The sequence below is a fragment of the Phaseolus vulgaris genome, chromosome 4, assembly GCF_000499845.2.
Source record: "Phaseolus vulgaris cultivar G19833 chromosome 4, P. vulgaris v2.0, whole genome shotgun sequence".
In the NCBI taxonomy this organism is placed as follows: Eukaryota; Viridiplantae; Streptophyta; class Magnoliopsida; order Fabales; family Fabaceae; genus Phaseolus; species Phaseolus vulgaris.
In genome coordinates, this window is record NC_023756.2 from 44,322,702 (window position 1) to 44,341,685 (window position 18,984).

The 18,984-nt window shown below is 31.0% G+C and overlaps 1 protein-coding gene across 2 annotated transcripts; it reads right to left on the reverse strand.

Annotated features, from left to right (window-relative positions):
- Nucleotides 1-1,201: 1,201 nt before the first annotated feature.
- LOC137837866 (protein argonaute 1) lies at nucleotides 1,202-8,012 on the reverse strand. 2 transcript variants are annotated; one of them, XR_011085531.1, is made up of 22 exons: nucleotides 7,819-8,012; nucleotides 6,130-6,812; nucleotides 5,833-6,044; nucleotides 5,593-5,742; nucleotides 5,369-5,502; nucleotides 5,152-5,261; nucleotides 4,859-4,965; nucleotides 4,645-4,783; nucleotides 4,448-4,564; nucleotides 4,137-4,244; nucleotides 3,976-4,047; nucleotides 3,574-3,696; nucleotides 3,334-3,493; nucleotides 2,978-3,237; nucleotides 2,728-2,895; nucleotides 2,562-2,624; nucleotides 2,409-2,472; nucleotides 2,179-2,314; nucleotides 2,006-2,079; nucleotides 1,829-1,923; nucleotides 1,711-1,742; nucleotides 1,202-1,601 (listed from the first exon to the last, which is right to left on the reverse strand). XR_011085531.1 is itself a non-coding variant. In XM_068647022.1 (22 exons), the coding sequence occupies exons 2-22, from the start codon at nucleotides 6,802-6,804 to the stop codon at nucleotides 1,384-1,386; spliced, it is 3,192 nt and encodes a 1,063-aa protein (XP_068503123.1). In that variant the 5' UTR covers nucleotides 6,805-6,812; nucleotides 7,819-8,012; the 3' UTR covers nucleotides 1,202-1,383. The 2 variants fall into 2 exon arrangements, 1 of the variants encoding a protein (XP_068503123.1); XM_068647022.1 differs by having other exon boundaries at nucleotides 2,753-2,895.
- Nucleotides 8,013-18,984: the final 10,972 nt, after the last annotated feature.

Below are 18,984 nucleotides of genomic sequence, written 5' to 3' on the forward strand. Positions count from 1 at the left end.
AATCTGATCATGAAAATGGTTTTGCAATCCTCAAGACTAGCCAAGTAATTTGTCTCATCAATCCGGACAGCAATTATGTCTCCCTTAATACAAATAGTAGGTAGTTGGAACAAATAAATATCACATATATTTCTCAAAACCTGAGCAAAAGTCTTCCTTTGTCCTGACATAGCATACGCTTTCTTATTAGAGAACACTTCTCGATCCATTAAACAAGCCCATGAGATAAGGAAACCCATAGAACTCTTTGTCATTCTCAAAGGCTAACATACTGTCGACTAGCCCTAGTTAGCTACCACCGTCCCACTGGCCACACAACCTAAAATTCTTGATTTTATCACAAATATTGATAAAAATCGTGACTCCTAAAAAATTAAGGAAAGAATACACCTTGAATACAAACAAAGAGAATCATCATGCCACCACCAGCGTCTCAACCGGCTATCACGCCACCACCGATCAGCACCCACAACTCCTGCATCACCGTCATCCACCACACAAAAAAAAAACCCTAACCACACCAAAACACTACATATACATCCACTTCAAACAATTAGATTATTTTTTAACTATTTTAAACATTAAAAGTAGTTTTTTTTACAACCAATACATTTATTTTTTAATACATCCAAAATTAAAATTATCAATTCTTTTTAATTTATTAATTTCTTTTTATTTTTTATTTTATTGGTTCTTAAATTTATTTTTATTTTATTTTATAGTTTTCCATAAAAAAATAAAAAAATAAGAAAATCTAAAAATACTATCTCCATAAATCAAATTTAAGAGTTTTTTTTGGAAAATACAATGAAATCAAAAAGGTGTTATATAGAAAATAAAACAAAAAAGTGCAGAATGAAAAAATAAAAGTAGAAATAGTGCACGAGTAAAAAAGTCGAATTTTACATTAGGATTAGAATATAGCATGACAGATATTCTAAATGTCTAAATCAATGGACAAATCTTCTTAATATAGGTTACATGCTTATATATATTTCAAATCTTGGATGAAGAGATATATTTTGAAATAATAATATAACAGTAATGAAATAACCTGCTATACCATATCGAGCCTGTTTATTATATGGTTATAAATGTGAACAGTTAGAGTTGCCATTTGATTTATTACAAAGCAAGATGCTATTATATTAAAACTAACATCATCCACGCAACAAGAAAAAATAAAACTTCTCAACGGCAATAACAAAGACGACATAGTTTGCATCATATTAGATTCGTGATGAAAATTGGCAGAAACATGCAAGCCAAACACACTTTATTCACACACCACATCCAGTCTCAGTCCCTACCAAATGACAGCACACTAACGATAGTTTCAAAGCACTCACAAAACAAGTTTGTTTAACAAAACTATGACATATCTTAACAATAAAACATAACCCTCTTCACATTTTCCTTCAAAGCAGGTAGTGGTCGCACAGCAGCATTAGCTCCAGGAGCTCTGGTACTTCGACCCATACCGCCACCCATTCCACGGCCAGCAACTGCACCACTCGTCATCGACCCACTATCGGACGTCTCTGGTTCCATGTAAAATCTTGCTCGGAAAGCAGCCAAATGGGCATAATATGCAGGAGGGACTGCAATCATCAACAATAACACAATCAGTTAACCACATATATAACAATATATGTAAAAGTAACATTAAGAGTCTATTCCATTAAACAAGACATAAGAGGGGGAACTCACCAATTGAAACAGATCGTGTGCATCTAGCATATCTAACAAAACAAAAACATCAATCAAATTCAGTATCCTGTTAAAAATTAGAACATGGAAATTTGAAAAGCAATGCTACCGAACTTACGTGTAGCAAAGGTTGTTAGTAAGAGTTTGCAAAGCATCCGCAGTAAAATTGTTTTCATCCCACAACACGTGATAGTGAGCAGGACGGCTTGTACCCTGTGTAACACATGGTTTACATCAATGAGGATGTAATTTAACATAAAACTAAGTTACGAGCAAAAAGAGTAAAAGATCTCACCTGTATTCCAGCATGGCTACAAAGATAAAAGTCAAACTCTGTTGGATGGCAGATTTTAGAATCAACAACTGTGCCTGCGATATTTTATAAGTGGAATTATTTAGCACCATAGTTTAAACAAGTTTCTTAGTCTTTAAAGAATATGGCCCCAAATAGTGTACTAAAGCAAATACCAGGCAATATGTTGCCACTCCTGTCAACAGAACTCTTGTCATGATGGTTGCTAGCAAAGAGCCTTGTGTGATGACGCTTTTGAACCACAACAAACGTCACAGGAGGTTGATAGTTGGGTTCAAGGGATGCACATGCCTGGGGTTGGAACAAAGGAAAGATGAACAATTTAGCATTAACCACATTAAATTCTCACATTGATGATGCTAAACAAAATATCAAATCATTTCACCTTTCGAATAGCATCAAGCTCAAACAGTAGAACTTGGTAAAATTGGCCTTCACTTACACCATCCCTAACAAAATAATATTTGAGAACCATCATTATGTTTGATGAGATATTAATATGTTGGCCACAACAAACAATTTGAGAACACAACACTACCTGTAAAATATAATGCGCTGTGGCTTCTGTCCCGTAGCCCTCCTAAAAGATATAAGAAGTTCTCTGCCAAAGCACAAGCGAAAATGAAAATCTAGAAAAATTCAAGAATAACATTTATAAACTAACAAAAATGCTAGCAACCCCCAATGTGCATTAGTCAGCTCACATATGAGAGAAGGGAAGGAGAGTACTTGATCATTCCACCAGTCACTGTTCCTCTGACTGGATCTTGCCATTGCTTGAAAAGATCCTGAATGAGTTCCTGTCTATGAGCTTGGGCACAGACTAAACCAGCATACTTCGTAATTTCAGGATAATCTTGAGAAGCCACAACCTGCAGTTTTAACACACCATTATTATTTAAATAGCTAAAGAAAATGTCCTCTAGTTTGAGTTGTTTGAACCAAAATGCATACTGCTGCAATTGACGGGCTTGAATCCTCTCCTGGATGTGGATGAGTCACATCAGCTCCAAAAATAATAGTGGGTCTATCACCAACTAAGGGGATGCGGCGTGAAAGTGCATCAACAAGTACAGTATTTCTCCCACCCACTTTTACATTAATTTTCAACGCAACATTGGCAAGGTACTGCTTGCTCATTTTAAACACATGCTTGGTCAAACAACATTGTGAAACTAGTCCAAGATCTGTCTCACATATACGTTTGAGATCACCTACACAAAAAATCAAATACATAATTAAGATATTTTCTCATATACATGTGTCTCAACAAAAAAACAAGTTACAACAATCACAGTCAATGCACCAACCATAAAGAGATCCATTATTGTCAGGCAAAATAACAATGAGCAAATCAAGCTCCCTTCCCTGAAGCTTATTCTTTGCATCATGATAACGGGTTTTCAGAACTTTCTCCACTTGATCAGGGCGAGCACTAACTGGTGGGACAACTGGCTCAGGATTAAATGCCTGATCACATGAAACAAATGAGTCAAGCAATCAAGCAAGCAGCATGCAAAACAAATTGATTAAAGGGGATGTATACAAACCATGCCAGATATATAGCACATCTGAGCAAGTTCATAGCAAAAGCCTCGGGCAACACTATCTTGAACACTCCTTGAAAAATTAATGCAGAACCAGTTGTTAACAGTGCCCCCATTCACCATTTTCTGAAAGAAAAAGGAAATTATCATTGATAAAAAAAAGTTAAGAAATAATCTAATTGCAAAAAAACAAGCCAGACATCCCCTAATAAAGTCATTCAAAAGACAAAACACCTTGTAACCATGCATGTATTTCCACATGACGCAATTTATTAGAATTTCACTCAAACTTAAAAAACTCTAACGAAAACTTAAAAATTAACCTAATACACCTCACATCTTTAAACCATTAAAGATGGAAAGAACACACATTTTATATTATTATCATATAATGTACACAAGTACCTTGTTCATCATATTCCATTGCCCAACTTGAGGAAGACAATCCTTCTCTCTACCAGTGTCATGATACTTGAGCTGAAGGAAACAAAATCAATGGCTATTAGAAAAACAATACCGAAGTTTCTAAAAGCTAATAATAAGTAGATCTCAATAAAAAAATGTACCCATGGGGCAGGTAGGATGCGTGCTTCAACTTGAGCAAGCTTTTCACTAATTTTGATTCCGAACTCTTTGGCATAAGGATCTTCATGGTATGCATTGTGATATACAGTCTATATGAAGCAGACAGAGATTACACCAGGAAAACAATAACTTACAAAGATGGAATCATAAACTTTTTAGTCTAAACAGAAATTGCCACATGTAAAGAATTTAAACATAATACCCCACACAGTCCCAGGACCAAAACATCAATCACTTGCTGCATCATTAAATTTAAAAAACATAAACAATGTAATCCCAAAACATCAATTACCTGCATGATATCACGCTCCCTCTCAACAGGACGCTGGCATGTAACTTTCAGAAGAGCAGTGATCTGCCTCTCATTCAACCTCTTTGAATATCTTTGACCTTCCACAATCTTGCATACCTGCAATTCCAGACAAGCTAATAGCTAAAGCAGGCTAGACCACTAAAAATAGTTAAAAACAGACAACATGAATGAGTTACCTCCATTGGCAAATAGTTTGGCCTCTGTGTATTACCAACTTGCAGACAAGGCCACTGAGTATGTTGAATGACAAACCCATATGTCTCATAAAAGTACTCCACAACAGATTTCATAGTTCCCCTTTCATCTACAGGGAACCTAAAACAGAACCAAAGCCAAATGAACAAAAGTATTATATATTTCATAAAAATGAAAGTTGTCAAGCATACTCACGTCAGCTCTCTGGTAGCCTGAGAAGTCAAGCCAGAGATTCGGTATTTTCTTCTCATATTTCCACGGTGTGTTACCTCGACTTTGATTCCTCGAAGAGCTTTCTTGATCTGTTAAACATAAGCAGCAGAAGGGAAGTACTTGTTTTAATTAGAGGGAATTTTCTATTTCTTGGTGTACGCACACAACTGTGGTGCATTATTATCAAGTTAAACAAATAGTAGGTAATTTATTTAAACCAAAAGATAACATTTATCATAGATAACAATATCAAAAAAGACATTTCAACATCTAACCTTCACTCGATCAGCATCAGACAGTGGTCGAGCAGAAACATCTCTATTCAGCAGTTGGGTCACAAAGTCAATAACTGGCAGTGGCTCAATAAATGCAGTGGAGGACATATCTGCATATCCAAAGGAAATACTTATATTATAAAAAAGTATTTGACACAACAGGTTAACAATAATGAATAAAGAATTAAAGAGGTTCACAAACTTTGGTGTTACTTACCAATATTCAGCGACAAACCCATCTGAGTTGGACGGATACTCTGGTAGAAACCTCGCCAGCTCTCCAATCCCTCACCTAAAGGCTGTCTTCTCCCCAGATCAGGTGAATAAAATGATCTTCCTACAGGACAATACCTACAACATCAAAAATCCAGTTAGCAAAGAAGTCAAAACATAGTGAAGAATATTGCAATAAAGAGCAATAAAAAGAATTGTATCAGGAACCTTGTAGTAGGGAGTTCACGGAGTACAATGTCAAGAACCTGCAAAGCCTCTTGGGGAGCATCAGTTTGTTTTCCCTGCAAAAAGAGCCCTAAATGGTGAAGGTCTGCCCGTGCAGCCAACTTTATCACCACCTTGAACTCTCGGTCCCTCCTGTACAAAATATAAATAAAATAAATAAATAAAACAATGATAAAATCAAAAAAATAATAAAACAACCAGAAGCAATAAACACAAGTAAACCTCTGTCCTCCTGCTGCTCCTTCATCATCATCAATAAGAGTAATTCTGAACTCCTTTGAAATAAATGGCAATGGCCCAGCAGTATAGAGGCTCTTGCGTCCATCATATGCAGGAAGCCTCTTGCCCAAGTGAGATTCCCGATACAGCCTAACCAATTGCTCCATAACAGCACGGTTCACACCTCTGGATGTCACTTCAGGGGTGATTGTAACCTAGGCAACAAGAAACAGCAAAAAGTGGTATGTCAAATCAAAAGAATAAGAATTTTCCACCTATCATTATTAAATGGGAACTTACATCATATTGATGAAGATCTTTGTTTGGTAACTCGGCAAAGAAATGATTAGCCTTAACAATGCATTTTATGCCATAGCTACCCTTCCCAGGTCGAAGGGGAAACCTCATAGAAGATTTGCTTTGTGGAGGAGGGGTAGGAGCAGCTTCAGAATGAATCACCATTTGCCCCATTGATTGCTCCAAATCCACCGGTTCAGGTGGCAGGGAGGAACTGGCCTCTGGTAATATAGGCTGAGGACTGACCCCAGTTGGATATGATTGAACTGAGGTTGCTTGGTGCAGCTCGGGTACTGGTGGCCTAGAATGACCACCATAAGAAGAACCTAGGCCTCGGCCACCGCCACCGCCAACGCCACCACCACCACCACGGCCACCACCATATCCTCCACGACCTCCTTGCTGAGAAGACCCTCCCCGTCCCCTACCTTGATAATCAGGAGGAGCGCCATATTGCTGTTGGGGGATGGCATATTGCTGTTGAGGCATCCCACGGCTACGGCCCCCACCATAACCTCCACGGCCTCCTTGGGGACCCCAGCCTCTACCTCCTCCTTGAGGTCCAGTCCCTCCAGGGGCAGCAGCCTGTTGTTGGGGCGGTGCACTTCTTTCAGCAGGGCGTTGAGTCTCGGAGCTTTCTCCCCCACCAGGTCCTTCAGATCTTTTCTTTTTTCCCATGATGGAACCTACACACATGGGACACAAGTTCATGATTAATAATCCAAAAACAAAAGGTAAACCTACTATAATAAGCATTGACAATGATGATAGATCAAGAAGCAAAAAAGAAACAAATGGCAGCAACAAGGTCACAAAATGCAATCACCTTGAGAACAAGCCCTTGAGCAGATGAAACAAACAAACCAAAATTCCAATCAACACATTGTTAAACACTCAGCGCATACTCACAAAATGACATACAACACTTGCAAATTACCATGACAACTCCAGGATAAAGGGAAAGCGATTAACACATCAATTAAAACTTCGTTCCGCAATTCCAACACTAGACACAATTGTGAGACATGAACAACAGCATTTTAAACACTCCATAGCCTCGCTCAGCTCAAAATGTAAACACACTCAACTAAAATAACAGAAAGAAAACGCAGTGCACAGAAAACATCATCGGAGTTCAGAAACCCTAAGAAAACAGTGAGCGAGTAAAAAACTTCAAACACTACAAAAAAAAAACAAAAGGCAAACAGGTAAAAGCACACAGTGATTATATTCTCATCCAACATAGTCAAACACAATACCACAGTCAGAGCCTATTGTTCTCTTCTCACGTAAAGCTAAAAAAATCAACCGACTAAAAATCAACAAATAATTCATGAACACCACAAATTTCTGAAACTCCGATAAAAAAAAACACAGCCAGACATTGCAACAAAATGCAAAGGCGGCACAAAAAAGTTGCCAAATCCACCTAACCTAAATCGCAAACAAAAAATAACCGTATAAAAGAAACGATCTGAAACCGGTGGAAAACCTAGCACACAAAAGCAAGAAAAGAAAAGAAAAGAAAAAAAAGGGGAAAAAATCAAGAGAAAATACAGATCAGAGTGAGTCTAGCTTACAGCAAGAAAGAGCACAGAAGGCAGAGATATCAGATCTAGGCGAAGAAAGAGCGAAAAGAAGAAAAAAAAACTGTAAAAAAGAGAAGAAGCTGGGTGAAAAGTAGTTGTTTACCTTGGGAGAAAACACGGAAAAGTAAATAGCAGAAACGGTGAGAGCAATGGAAGGGTGAAGGTGGAGAGTGGAGTGAAATAGGAAGAACAAGAGTGGGTTTCTCTCACTAAGCAGAGTAGAGAGAGAAAAATGAGTGAATAAGGTGCTTTGGTTTGAAGGGAAAGAGGAAAACACATGAGAAGTTGGAATTGGACATGTTATAAAGATGGGGTAGGTCTTTGAAAATGACCACTCCGTCCCTACCCTCTCCTATTCCTTTCTCTTTCTCTTTCTTTTCTCCTTCTCCTCCAAGGACTTTCTTTTTTTATTCAATCTTTCTTCAAAAACACAACCAATTCTATTTTTTATTTTTTATTTTTATTTTTTTTTTAATTTAAATTTATTAACATCTTTTTATTACACACCTTTGAAAATATTTCAACATTCTTTTATATAACCAACACGATTTTTGAAAAATAACTTAATGATATAATTAATTACGTTTTATAAAATTTAATGAATTAGTCAATCACATCTTTCACTCATGAAACATATTTTTTTAATTTCTTTTAATCAATCCAGTTTTATTATTTTTATTCTTTAAAAGAAAAATATGTTAGCCAATGATGGAAAATAATGTAGATGGATGAGTTTAGAGATAGTAATGACCAGGTGTTTATATATGGAAATTAATTTTTCTCTTAACTCCTTGTTTTAAGATATATTTATAATAAATGTTTTTTAAATAAAAAAAGTAATATTTAAAGTAATTCTATTTTCAGTTAAGTCATTATTCTTTTGCATTTAATATTAAATAAATCTCAACATTAGTATGAACTACATTATACTTTCTGATGTTCACATTTTTTTTTATGTTATTTTTTCTTTTTCAATACTCATTCAAAATTATTTCTATCTGTGATTTTGAAAGTCCACACATTGTGAAGTTTACATACTGTGAGAAAATGAAGAAGTGTTTGCATTAATATATAATATAGAGAGGTAACGATGGATTTGTTTGGATACATTTTATTTTTCTTTTCTTCTAATTTTAAATAAAAGTATTTAAAATAAATTTAAAATATAAATTCAAATCAAATTAGCAAATAATCAATTAGATTTGTTACCGTCTCTCCAAAGAGGCTTTTTAATTTCTAGAACAATCGAAAATCTTTTTTAGATTTTTTTTTCATAAAATAAAAGTATGTTAACTAATAATGACAATGTAAAATCTATTAGGAGAGGGGAAAGGTGAGTTTCAATTTTAACTAATATCAATTTTTTCTTTTAAAAAAAAATGACAATTATATATATTTTTTCTTTTAAAAGTAATTATATTAATTATTAATGTCTACGTCAGCAAAATAAATATAGAAATTATTCATGATATATATATATATATATATATATTATTCTATTTTTTTTATTGTGTGTGCATAATCTTACAATACATATGTAAATGACTAATTTGGTTATTGAGATTGATGAGTTGAAGGTCAAATTTTTTTCTCCTCTTTTCCTTGTCTTTCTTTTATTTTTATTTTTTCCATAAAAACATAACTATCATGGAACTTATGGTACATTTTTTTCCTTTCCTCTCTTTTCTCTTTCTTATTTTATTTTTCTTTATTTATTTTCTTTGTTTTTTAACATGATTATATAGCATGGTGTCCTTCTTTTCTCTTCTAACTCTCATTTTTGTTTTTTAATTCTAACACATTCTCATCTCTTTCTTGGTCAAATTCTACTTTGTAGATGATAATAAATAAGGAATATGTCTATTTAATTACATTTTGAAAGTAAGTTCACTTTTATTTTATATTTTTAATCTTCGTAAATTTTTTTAGTTTTTTAAGTTAAGAACTTCGATTTTCTCAATTAGTTTATATAGATGGTTTTTATTGGTGTTTTTGTTGTAATTGGAGTTGGAAGGTTGTAGGTATTTTAGTTATTGGAGTTCTAATTGTTTGGTCTCTTATTGAATTTCAAATGAGTGTTAATTCATTTACTTTTATTATGAAGTTAAATAGGTGTATATGAATGAATTGTTTTGGTATGTGATGTGTTTACACTGATATCAAAAAATTATTTAGTCATGAAGTTAGTAAAATTAAGAATAGATTAATATGTTGGGTTTCTTTAAAGACTTTAGTTTTGAATAAATAATGGAATTTGTAAAGTATTTATTAATATGAATAAGTAAAAGAGAGATGCATCAATTTTCATCTATACTAAAATGGTTAATAATTCTCTATACTAATTTTAATTGGTTTCTTAAAAATTTCATTTTTGTGGTATTTTTTTTTAGTGAGAAATTATCGATCAAGTGAAAATTTGAGTAAGATAAGTCTCTCTTTTCGGTGTAGTGTGATTTTTCACTCAAATGAAAATCAAAATGAGATAAGTTATTGTTTTTTCATGATTTTCACATAAGTAAAAAGAAGAATATTACAAGTTTCTTTTTTAGCATTATTTTCGCTTAAGCCAAAATCAATTGCTTTATTGACACTTCTATAATGAACTTTCATGCGTATTGAAGTTTATATGTATTCATTTCTGATTTTGATATATGTTTATGCATATTTATGTAGATGTAAAAATGTTGTTGACTAGTGATAATTGACATGTATATATGAATTTAAATTATATATTTGATTGAATAAGTACATGATATGAGTTTTACTGAATTATATCAGTTGAGTCACTTCCTTATGGATGTTGTTTTTAACTTTTTGTGCATTTGTAAGTATTAAGTAAATGAACATGGGGTATATGTCATAAAGGAATATGTCATAATGTCATATCCATTGATAGTGTGTCATGTCCATTATGACATTAGGTGGTGAGAAGTCGTGGGAATAGGGTTACGTTGAGTGAGGGTATCACATGATACAATTACTAAAGTGACTCGAAAAATACCTCTGCTTAAGTGTATATGTTTCACTCGAGCGAGAGTGTTAAATAAAACACTCGTTAGAGCGACTTAGATAAAACCTCTTGCACCATCAAATAAACATTTCTAAAACAAGTTTATCCCCATTAAACTTCAAAACACGTTCTTAACTCAATTCATAAAATTATTCTTTTTCAGGCACAATAATGAATATGTTTTACTTTTAAGAGTAAAGAAGACAAAGACGATACATAAACTAATAAAGAAAAACCTCAATTCATCATGCTTAGCAGTTCCATACTCAACACATAACTAAAGAATGTTAGACTTAGCATGCAATTGAAGACTGTCAAACTCACATGCCATAGATAAACCTCAAAACATACATATAATTGTAAAACACCATACTCACATGCCCTATATAAACCTTAAATTCACATGTAATAGACAAACTCCAGACTCAACAAACATATAAGGAACATCAGCATACAATAGACGAACTTCAAACTTATCCTTAACTTGAGAACTTCAAATACAACATGCTATCCAACATTATTCTGATGAAAATCCTAACAAAAAAAATAGAACCTATTTCATGTGCACCAACTAAAATCATACAAAATAGCTCCCCTTGCCTGAAAAATCTAGTTGCACCAAGTTGAAACCCAACAAGTCCCTTTTAACACATAAAGCTAAACAAATGTTCACAAAAAGCTCTGATCGTCAAACTAAAGATATCACTACGACTCTAAACTAGCATAGATTCATCTTTTCCCTTTATACCTCGCATTTAAGCACCTATACATTGGCATGCAAACCGCACAATTAGAAATCATCCCAAGAAAAAAAAGGCAATGAGTAACTTACTTTAAACAAAATTATGATTAGTACATTATCTTATCTTCTCTACTAGTATCCCTAGGAAAAACTCAACTCTTGAAAGCGAGTAACATAATCTCAGAGACAAAGTGAAGAAAATTTGAATTTAGTTAAGTTTTTTTTATTTATAATTTGTTTAGCCTAACTAATAAAACGTTCATACTTTGTCTCGTTATGCTCATAGTATTTAATCCTTACATATTACCTAAATGATTGTATCTTAAATCTTAAATATTATAAAATTTAATTCATATCAATTTAATTTTCATAAACATAGCAAATGTACCAAGATTTGTAAAGAAATGAAGATTAAGATATCACATGTTATTCATGAAAGGAATAATTGCGCTAACAAAGTAGTAAACCTTGAGATTAAGAATCAGATCAATTTTAAATGGTATTTTGCAATGCCATCTATTATTGGTGTGGATTTTTTTTAATGATATGCTTGTGTTTCATTTTATGCACTTTTAAATTGTTTTTTTTTTATTTTCTCTACATATGTTTGATGTTGTAGTTCTCTCGTGAGTTTGCATCTTTTTTTCTTTTATGGTATGATTTATGTAATAACAAATGATTGGTGATTTTTTAAAGTGTTAACCTACCTGAAATGTGAAATAATGATACATAATACGAGTTTTAAAAAAAATCAATTTTAATGAATAAATTTGTTTCTCACATGAAAAATTAGTATCTTTTAGTCTATTATTTCCTTTTTTATTGTCAATCTTTTAATGTTGAATAACAATAACATATGAATTTATGATTATTTTAATGTATACTTGTTATAAAATAACTATATTTTAAATATTATAATTTAAATTTTATAGGACATTTTCTATTACTAAGTTAGAAGTCTTACATAAATAGTTTGATTATAAAAAAAAAAAATATTATGTAAAGAGTAATTTTTTTTCACAAAAATTTAACCTAAAATTATTATAATGAATTATCACCAGTGCAAATAATTCATATTACATCGTTTATAGGAGATATACTAAATTGGTTATACCGTTGATGTATATCTTATCGATGTAAAGTGTCCATCACATATTACATCGGTTGTGAACACTGATGTAAAATACCAAATTTTGATTAAAACAATTCAAAAAAATAGCACTCAGATATTACATTGATTATAGGTCATAACTGATGTAATATGTGCTCCAGAGTCACATATTTTAATGTACATATTACATCGGTTGTTCACATAACTGATGTAATATGTGACCCCTTTTTTTACAAAATTATTAAATGTGTTTTTTTCCAACCTGTAATTGTGAAATCAAACCAGAATACCAGCAAGATCAATTTTTTTTATTCAAAACGTGAAATAAGAATATCTATTGATTTAAGGGATATGTGTGTGAACCTTCTCGATGTGGTTCAGTTCCATTGCGTCCATGAAGGAGTGATCATCTGCGAGAAGGTCCCATGAGATCGGTGAAGCCGAGCTATGACATACCGTCAGTGTGACAATAAGTTTGGAAGAGGAGGGGGTGGAGCTTGCCGACGTCATTGAGGCGGATGACGTGCTCCGGCTAAGTGGAAAGGAACTTCTTGGATGCGTGACGAAACAGAAGAGGGCGTCGCGGTGGAGAATGTGCTCGAGAGAGGAGATGTGGTTGGGCTTACATTTTTTCTTGAACTTTTTAGGAGATTTGGTGATGAGGAAATAGGTGGAGAATGAGGTTATGTAGGAGATAGGGTTAAGGTTTAGGGTTTTTGAGGATTTGGTGGTGGAGATGACGAAGACGAAAGACAAACACACAGGGACAACGGTGGAGGCAACGTGACGATAGAGGCAGAGAGCAGTGATGGAGGCAAGTTTAGTTTAAGCACAAAGTGAGCAGTGAGAGCGCGGAAGAAGAAAATAAGATAACATGTCATGCCCCAAGTATATATTGTTTTAAACATTTTTTTTTACTCTGAACAATACATATTACACTGGTTGGTCCTTCCAACCGCTGTAATATGTCATGTTCCAAGTATATATTTTTAAACCTTTTTTTTTTTAACTCTGAACAATACATATTACACCTGTTAGTCCTTCCAACCACTGTAATATGTCATGCTCCAAATATAATTTTTTTAAACCTTTTCTTTTTCTAAACAATACATATTACATCAGTTGTCATGTTTTTTTTACACCATTCTCAATTAAACAATCTAATATGTCGTTGTAAAATACGTTATTTGTAGTAGTGTATAATACACATAAATATTCATATTCTTTTAAATTATTATAAATTAAATTTAACTGAAGGGAATTTTTTAGTAACATTAATAGTATTATTAAAAACCATGACAGTCTAATAAAACACATCACTTATACTCTTTGTGTTTTATATTTTTAGTTTTTGTGTGTGTAGTGATTACTTCTAATCCTAGTTTTTGGTAATTGTATTTATTTTATAATTTATGTATTTCCATATAGAAATGACTCGAGAATTATAGATTACTTATGTTTGAAGTTATTAGTTATTTGTGTATTACGAAAGTGACAAACCAACCTACCAAATTAATAATGATCAACGTTACTAATTGATTTAATTATTAAAAATATTGTTTAAAATTAATTTACTAATTAATTAGAGTTGTCACAAATTTTAAATGTAGGTTCATACTTTTTTTCACTACCGTCTTAATTAAAAAGACAATCGTATATTTAATTATTATAATATATATCAAATTTAACAATATATTTATTGTCGTTTATTATTTGATCAAGCATAAACTAATGCGAATCAATTTTTTAATTAATTTGTTTAGATTTTCATCTCGTTGGATTTATTTATTTATTTTTATTTTGTTCAACAGAAATCTAAAAGCTCAAACAAAAACCCACCCAGAAAGAAAACAGAAAAAACAACAATTAAAAGAGCTAAATAGATAAAAAAAAAATCACTCCATTTTTCAGGTTTAGCATGAAGATCTTCATTACTATACTCTCATTCGATTTAAACTTAAATAAGGTAAATGAATTTCAAGAGAATAAATATATATATATATATATATATTTTTTTTTTTCTGACAGATTTTACTTAATATTTTAAATTTTTAGAATATTAAATTATTTTAGTTTTTCTATATAAATTAAAATTTCATCATAGAAGTTCCAAAAAGAATATATTTTGTGTGAACATTTTTCTTAATTAGTTTGTTTAATTTTTATGATATTGAATTATTTTAATATGAATTAAATATTGTTAAGGAAATCCATTTTGTAACTAGCTGCTGGTGTTATTTGCTTCTAGCTTAAATAAAACTAATTAATTTTTATTTTTTCTAAATATTATTTTTTCTATTTTAATTATTTCAATCATGTTATAAATTAAAATCCTCGTTAGGACCGATGTCACCTAATAAAACATGGTTTAAGATTGTCGATTGCAAGATATGACTTTATAACGAAAACATAATGAAATTTGGTGACAACACACTTGAAATACCTAATAATTTGGTATTGTTGAGAAAAGAAAAAAAATGCGAATAATCACCTAAAGAAAAATATCTTACTTTAACAACTAATACTAGTCTACAATTTTAACGTGACACAATATAATTTTTCAATGAAAATATTATTTTAATACATTATAAAAAAATCATTAAATTGAAGTTGTTATACTAGTTAAATTAAATTATTATAAAGACTAATTTTTTATTATTAAATAGTTTTTAAATTGGTATATAGTTAGTTACCAATGTTTTAACTACCAATTATAGACAATTTTAGAAACTAAAAAAAATATTTATAAATTAGTTTCTATTATTGTTAAATGATTTATAAATTAGTTTCTATTATTGTTAAATGATTTATAAATTGGTATCCAATTAGCACCCAAAGTTTTAACTACAAATTATTTAGTTTCTAAATTTGGTAGTAAAAACATTGGTTGTTAATTAGATACCAATTTAAAAATCATTTAACAATAATAGAAAATAATTTAAAAACCAAATTTTTTTTAATCTCTACAATGGTCTCTAATTTAGTCACTTTAACAACTAATTATTTTTTGTCACTAAAAGATAGTTTCTATTTCATTATATTCTTGTAGTGATAGTAACTAATTATTTTTTGCTTTTAAAATTAATTTTTGTTTAATAATTTTTTTTAGTGATACCAGTATATATTATAATTATGATTTGACTAATAAAACTTTTAATTAATTTTGTTTCAATTTTATATGATGTAGAATTATTAACATATAAATAATGACCATAAGATAATTTATAATGTGGTGTGTGATTGTTAAAGAGATGTATTAAGAAAGAGGAGAAAGCATTGGTGAGGGATGAATGTGACGCTGACAACTAACGGTTAGAAAATCCAAATGGAGAGAGTGAATGTGTGTGGTTTGACAGTTTGACCCGTTTGACCAAGATTGGGAAATGAAAAAAAGAAAAGAAAAATGATTGAAAATGGTTTAAGGAGAAGGTAGGAGAAATAATGGGGGGTGGTAAAAAATGGGAAGGTGGTGGGTCCCAATCTCAGTGGATGAACGTATATTCATTCATTCATGTTTCGCTTTGCCATTATTGCCAGCCTTTCAGTTGGTCCTTTTATGTTCCTCGAAACCCACACCCAAATGCCTTTTCTTTCTATCCTCTATATCTTCTTCTTCTTTTCTAATTCCTCTTTTCTAATACCAATTTTCTACCATAATCCTAACCCCTTATACCAACCATTCACTTATTATTCTTCAACCTAATCTACCTTCATTCAACATTATTTATCGATATGAAGTTTGAGTTTAGGATTTAAGGTTTAAGGATTTGTAAGGTTTGAGTTTAGGATTTAAGGTTTAAGTATTTTCATTAATTTTTCATAAGAAGTTTGAATTTAGGATTTAAGGTTTAAGTGCATGAGAGTTCGGTTTTGAGAAAAATGATTGCACACTTGGGTAAGTTAGTATATAAAGATGACGAGTGAATGTTATAATATAATTAATAAATATTTGAGTTGGTTATCCATTTATATTATTTTTAATGTGTTTTTATTCTTATGGATCTCGAAGACCATTCATGAAATTCTGATTTGACTTTTGTTTAAGTAAGATAATTAATTTTAAGTGATTATTATTATTTAATTAATTATAGAAACGTCATAAATTTAGTTATAAATGTAATTATGTCGAGATGATTCTAAATTTTCCAAAAATATATCTTTATCTTATTTGGTAACTTAGTAGTTTAAAAGTTATAAATAATCTCAATTGATAAGATTTTACTATGCTAGTTTAGATCTAGATCTTCTCAATTGATTGAATTGGTACCAATATAACTATTGTAAAGTGATTGCATAACTATTAACTACCATGTTATATTTCATATTGCATGTTCAATTTTTTTTTCCTTGTTTTTTAAATATCCCCCACTTCTTTAATGCTGAAACATCTCTTTCATAGATGTTTTTTCTTCTTCTTATTTTTCATTTGTTATATAAATTTGCTAGGTTCAACAAAATTTAAAAACCAAGGAAATTTTTTAAAGCTTGTACTACATATTTTGTATCCAAATGCATATCCAAAATACACAAATTTCAACACTGGTTATTTTAATTATATTTACGTGTAATTTGTGTACTTCTATGTAAAAATTATTGATGATTTTCTTCAGACTTCAAGTCTGAGAGATAACATCGTTAGGGGTAAGGCTAATCATTGCATCCGAAATATTGTCCGTTTTTTAGATTAGTGTTCCATCACGTTTTTTTCCTTGAAAGACGTTTCGATAGACTGAGGGAAGAGAGAATATTTAAACTGTCATTGATCTCAACTCATGAAAGATGTAAGATTATATTCGACGGTACCGTAACTACAAAAATAAGTTTACAACTTTTTAGAAAATTGGAAGGAAATGCATAAAAAGCAAGTAATAATATATGAAAAAAAAGTGTTAAATTGGTGTTAAAAAATATAATTAAAAAAAAAAGAAAAAGTCCCCATAATCCATGACCTTTTTGGTTGTCTCTCTCCTACGCCACTTGCCCTTTAAGTTCCAACCACGATCTTACCTATCTCCGTCTCATTCCCCTTCTTTTATGCATAACGCCACCACTCTTTGCTTCACTTAAACCCTAATTTCTTATTTTGTTTTGCTCCATTCAATTTTAGCATGCCAAAATATAATCGTCTTCATGGGTCCATTTGCTTCCTAAATCAAGAAAACAAAACATAAGCTTAAATCAATATCAATTTTCTTTTGTGACGACTCTACTACCTGCAAGAACCTAACCTAGCCCTTAAATTCAACAACATTAACTTTTCAATATACTTTTATTTCTTTTATTATACATTGAAAAATATTTGAAAAATGAAATTAGTTTATATTGCGTCCACAAATATTAATATTAATAATTTTTATATTTAATATAATAATATAATAATTCAAATATTATGCTAAATATTGTTTGTTCCTATTTTAACACGATCTAGTCGAAACACATATTAAATATAAGAATAGGAACACCAATATAATAAAAAGTAGTTATGACACACACAATTGCAAAGTTATAAAAGTGACTATCCTCATGAAATATTGATAGGGGATAATTTTGTAATTTTTTTTAGTTTAAGATGATGATTGCTTTGAAATGGTTGAAATAGAGAGTATATAATGACCATTTTAAAATAATTGTCGTGTATCTTTAATTACGTTTAGTTTGTAAAATGTGGATTGGGTTGGTCCTCTACACAAGGAGTGTAGACTTATTTTTCAGACCCGTCTGTGTAAGAAATAGCTTGTGGATCTGTGGGTTAACCCGTATAAGAATTTTTTTTAAAAAAAAATTACCATTTAATTATAAAGAAAATATTTTTGTTGTTGAAAAATTAAATTTTCATCATTTTTTTTAATTCATTCAATTAAGATAAAAAAAAATATAAAGACATTTAAGTATGAGGTTGTTAGAAGACTTTCATTAAATACAACAACTTTTGTTTTGCATATATTTTTCTTCTACAAGTATTATATAAATGTATGAGAGTATCTTATCAAAGTTTTGTTACAAAATATTTTAATGAAATATTTTCTTTATATTATTTTGTTATTAACAAATTTTAAATGTACAATTTTACTTAAAACTAAATCCACTTTTTTTTAATATTAACTTCTTTAGATGATTAAAATAAAACATACTTTTTTTGGTACATTAAATTTATTTATTTTTAAATAAAATAAAATAAATGTCACAATGCAATAATAATGTGAGTGAGATGTGATTTTTTTGGTAGAAAAAATAAAATATATAGTTTTCTATTTATGCGGGCCAGCAGACCAACCTGCCTCACAATTGGCCCGTGCAGACTTCGAGTTACGCGAGGTGAGCCTAAATGAGTCAACGAATTAGATTAGTGAGTCTGCTTCACACTTTTTAGTAGTGGGTCGCGGGTCGGCCCATATTTAGGTGTATT